General features: G+C 42.3%; 1 protein-coding gene across 1 annotated transcript; it reads left to right on the top strand.

The window, feature by feature from the left end:
• On the top strand, nucleotides 3,515-5,219 carry LOC104747265 (beta-1,4-mannosyl-glycoprotein 4-beta-N-acetylglucosaminyltransferase-like). Its single transcript, XM_010468872.2, has 2 exons — nucleotides 3,515-3,729; nucleotides 3,981-5,219. The coding sequence occupies exon 2, from the start codon at nucleotides 4,042-4,044 to the stop codon at nucleotides 5,128-5,130; it is 1,089 nt and encodes a 362-aa protein (XP_010467174.1). The 5' UTR covers nucleotides 3,515-3,729; nucleotides 3,981-4,041; the 3' UTR covers nucleotides 5,131-5,219.

Genomic DNA, 5,219 nt, shown 5'->3' on the forward strand with positions numbered 1-5,219 from the left:
TCCGAAGAAGTAAATAAATCCTCAAAATAGGAGACCGCAATATTCTGGATATCACTTTCCTCCGTCAACCAATTATCTCTCTGGTCGTGAAGACCGACAATGCGATTCCGAACCCGTCGCTGTTTTGTTTGAGCATGGAAATAGCCGGTGTTATGATCATCAAGCCTCATCCACCGGCTCCTATTTTTTTATACCAATATACCTCCTCGTCCCTATATGCCTCCCGCAACCGCCAAGTAAGCTCAGCAAGTTCATCCACCGAGGTACCATCATTCTCCTTCGCCACCGCCAATTTGGATTTCAAATCCTCAATTGTTTCTCTTCCATAAGGAAGTTGCGCTTTCCGCCAGCGAGAAATAGCCCGACGACATGTAGTGATTTTATCCACAACCGTGGTAGAGGAGTCAGGACCCGTTGAAGAGGCCCAACCCTCAGCAACCGCATCAAAGAAACTGTCTTTATCAAGCCACCGGCGATCGAATCGGAAACCACTGCTACCACCCCGGACCCTATCCTCAAGAACAGCGACCAGAGGTTTGTGATCCGAGGCAATCATTGTTAATTACTCAGTGAAGGAATTCTTAAACAAATCATGCCCCCCCCCCTCATTCGCTAAAGCCTGATCTAACCGACAGCGTATCGGTTTCTTATCCCGCCAACCTTTCCAAGAACTATCCCCAAGAGAAAGGAATTCAAGCAAACCACAGTTTCGAATCATAGTATTAAAAGGCACAAAGGAAGAAGCATGGCGTAATTTACCACCCCGCTTTTCATGATTACCTTTTAGTTCATTAAAATCCCCAATTAAAAACCAAGGAGCATCCCTAGTCAGACCAATTCGTGTCAACCGTTCCCAAACCAAATCTCGGTTCTTGGGAACCGGATCACCATAAACAAAAGTAAGGTAAATTAATTTTCCTTTGTACACGATTCCCACATCAATAAGTCTATTAGATGCAAATAAAACTGAAACATTATTATTATTATTATGATAAAAAAGGCAAGTCCGCCACTACAACCAACAGGTTCAACAGTTTTTAAATGAGAATAACCAAAATAACCAACAAAAGACTCTAAATGAGAAAAAGATTGCTTAGTTTCAGAGAGAAACAAGAACTCTGATCGATAAGTCCCTGAGATACCCAATTGTGGCTTTATTACCAAGCCCTTGACAATTCCAACTTAGAACCTTCATTTGGCAACCCTCGGAATTGGTGGTTTAGTCCCACCAGCGACCCCCTTCTCCACCTCCTGTGGCTTTGGGAGAGTAGACTGCCCAGTGCTAGCATTACCCTTCGGAGCTGGTCATTTACGTGGAGTACGGACATAAACATTCAGCTTCTTCGATCCCATGCCTTGGAGACCCAAAGCACCCTTCCCTTTACGCACTTTCTCCACCAAAGCAGAGCCCTCGTCACCCACAAGTGAAGGGCCCGATTCCTGCTTACTCATATCTTCTTCCGTAATGGAAAGATCCTCACCAGAAAGAGAGCTATCATCATGATCAACTTCCCCCATAGCAACCTCAGAACCCCGACCAACCTTTCCCTCAAAAGGTCGCTTACCATCCCCATGAGAACTCTCGCCCCTGGACCTATGGCTGTTTCCCCCACGAGAACTCCCCTCCTGCCCAGAACCACGCTGTCTATCAGCCTTAACAGCACCTTTGTAGCTCTGAAACTTTCGATCAGCCCCATTCTGTGGGAGAACACTCGGTACAACATCACTATCCTCCAAAGGTGGAAAATGCTTCTCATCATGGCACATACTAGAACACTTCCTACAAACCCCAAAGAGACGCTCATAACGAAGTGAAACTGTGGTTTCCTCGCCGTTAAAGAACTCAATCTCCGTCTCAAAACACAGAGGTTTGAGACCATTCACCGTCACTTGAACTCTGCCACCATCAATGTCTACCTCCACAACAGACCCCAAAGCTTCACCGATGCTTCTAAAAGTTGGAGCAGCCCAGAACTGGAACGGCACTCCCATAACACGAACCCAGAAAGTGACAGTAGAAGGATAAGACGGATCCACCGTGGGGATCCAACAGACCATCGAGACCATCGAGTTATCAAAGTGGAACGGAGCCATCTTCATAACCTCAGAGATATCCTCCTCTTCGTCGAAATCAAATTGAAACTTTCCCATCCCAAGGTCTGCACCCACCACTTTGCCTTCGAGATGCCAAAACCGTGGAAACATCACAAGAAGGGACTTCATATCCTGAGCACGCGGGTTCAAGCACCGACCCACAACCGTTTTGGAATAGCCCTCGATAAGTGCAGTGTTATCGAAGAAGGGGGTCTTCACCTTGTGTTTCACCACCGAAGGAGCAGCCCCCTTTGAACTCAAACCGTGCCCAAGAACTACACTCTGCGACATTGCAACCCTCTCCGTGAAAAAAGACACAAGAAAACGGAAAAGAGAAAAACACACACCAAGAGAGAAAACCGAAAGAGAAATGAGTTGAGTCAGCTTCCTGGGGCATGAGAGGATCTTATACTCAACCCAAGAGAGAGCATCGAATTGCACCCCTATCGCAGCCATTAAAGCACAAAATCAGAAATACTCGCCAGTATCGGAAGCTCCAAGCAGTTGTCAAAAACCAGAGACTCAATAGGCAAAAAGTCCGGCGAACATGATGCTTTACAACCTTCAAAGATATCGTCGACCAAATCCGAAACAGATACCAATCAATTTGCTTTCCTTTTAGAAAATCAACACCAAATAATCCCCATAAACACAAATCACAGATCCGAGACCACCGCACTAACCGCTGTCCAATCTTGAAACAAATCGCAACAAAATCCCTCACCGGGATCTTCCCTCGCCAAATCCGCTGTCCAATAGCTAAACAAATCTTGGGTAATAAACGTATTAATCCCCATCGCCACAACACAATCAAACCCAAAAGAGTAGTCAAAGAGACCCCATTAAAACCAATCGAAACCCAAATCTCAACCAGACAAGAGAAACTCATAGTAGGGTTAAAAACCTAGAGCCTTAATCATCGCCGTCACCTTAGAGAGAGTTCTTATTTTTTTTTTAGTATTTACCCAGTTAGTAAAGCTCTAATATAAAAATCATCATGTAATCAATAAGTGATTACCTAACTTCCTTAATGTAATTAGTGAATAATATAGATATTTATTATCCTTCTTTTTAAAAATTCTAAATATATATATTTTATGGATTTAGAATTTCTCGTATTTCGGTTAACAGAATATGTAAATTTAATTGGTTAAAGAATTTTAAATTTGTATAAATATGGCCAAAACGTTAACATGTTAGTGACTAATTTTAATAACGCAAATTTTATATAATAAAATATTAGAGAATTTTATAAAAGCTTTACATAATTTTTTTTTTTTCAAAATTTGACATTATTTTGGTGTTTTTTGTTTTTTTTTAATTACGAATCCTCATTAGTAAATGTTCTATTATTAGCTTTGATATATTTTAAGTTTTTTTTTTTGGTTCCCTTTACCTTTTGTTTTTATTTCGATAATATCTGTGGCGTAGATTAGAGGGGTTTAGCGGTCGTTTTACATTCTCCCAAAGGTGTGTCTCTCTTTTATAGCGTGAGAGAAGAGAGGAGCTGTGACACAAATCGAAATCGAATTGAGAGCAGATAGAGATCACGCTTCTTGGGTTCTCCTTTTCTTATCTGATACTCTTGAAATTTCGAAATCTGAATCTCCAGGAATCTCGATAAAAAAAGAAAAGGTATCATTTTTGTCACATTGTTATCTCCGTTTTGTGGGTTTTGTTTTTTCTTCTTTTCGTTGTTTGAGATTCTGTATTGCGTTAAAGGGTTTAGTAATTAGATAATTTTGAATGCTAAAGTTTGGACCTCTGCTTTAGAATTTGTTGTTTAGGATCATCTTATGTTGAGATTGATAAGAGTTTAGGGGATGATGATGATGATGAGTCAGATTTGTTTAATTTTGATCTTTTAAGCTTTTGTGTTCTTGTAGGGGGGAAATTAAAAAAAAAATAAAAAAAAAGATTATGAGTTGGTGAGTTTCAGAAGCATAGATGACGACGATTCGATCGTTGCGTAAACGACCTTCAATTAAACTTGTGTTTCCAACTCTGATCATACTTTTCTTGACATGTTTGTTTTGTATCTTGACAAATTTGCAAACCATATCGTATCTTTTCCGTCCGCTTTGGGATAAACCGCCGCCACCTTTCAAACGGATACCGCATTACTACGCAGAGAATGTTTCCATGGGACATCTTTGTGAACTCCATGGGTGGACACCTCGGTCAGAGCCGACGCAAGTCTTTGACGCCATCATTTTCAGCAACGAGCTTGACCTTCTCGAACTCAGATGGCGGGAACTGGAGCCTTACGTTTCAAAGTTTGTGATCTTGGAGTCAAACACTACTTTTACAGGGATCCCGAAGCCGCTTTTCTTCGATTCCAATAGGGAGAGATTCTCGTTTGCACAAGGTAAGATAGTACACGGAGTGTTTCCTGGGAAAAAGCGTTCCAAGGGGCAGCCTTACGAGGACCCTTTTTTGCTGGAGGGGCAACAGCGGGTTGCGATGAACTGGTTGCTCAGAGAAGCTGGAATTTCTGATGGAGATGCGGTCATCATGTCAGATGCTGACGAGATTCCAAGCCCTCACACTGTCAAGTTTCTACAGTGGTGCGACGGATTACCAGATGCAATGCATCTAGAGATGAGGGAATACATGTACTCCTTCGAGTTCCCCGTTGATTACAGCAGCTGGAGAGCCTCTGTCCATCTATATACTAGGAAGTGGACTCAGTACCGCCACTCCCGACAAACAGACTTGATACTATCCGACGCAGGGTGGCATTGCAGCTTCTGTTTCAGACGACTCAGCGATTTCGTTTTTAAGATGAAAGGTTACAGTCATGCAGACAGAGTCAGGCGCAAGGAGTTTTTGGATTATCCGAGGATACAGAGACATATCTGTAAAGGTTATGATCTCTTTGACATGCTTCCTGAAAAATACAGTTTCAAAGAGTTGATTAGCAATATCGGACCCATCCAGCGTTCTGCATCTGCGGTACATCTACCTGCCTTTTTGATTCAGAACGCTGCTCGCTTTCGGTTTCTTCTCCCGGGAGGCTGTATCCGAGAACCCTAGCTGAAGAAGATAATGTACCAAATATAGAGATGCACTAGTTTCTTGTCACACACCAACTTAACGGATAAATAAGAAATACATCTTTATCC

Source organism: Camelina sativa, chromosome 15, assembly GCF_000633955.1.
Source record: "Camelina sativa cultivar DH55 chromosome 15, Cs, whole genome shotgun sequence".
Lineage (NCBI taxonomy): Eukaryota > Viridiplantae > Streptophyta > Magnoliopsida > Brassicales > Brassicaceae > Camelina > Camelina sativa.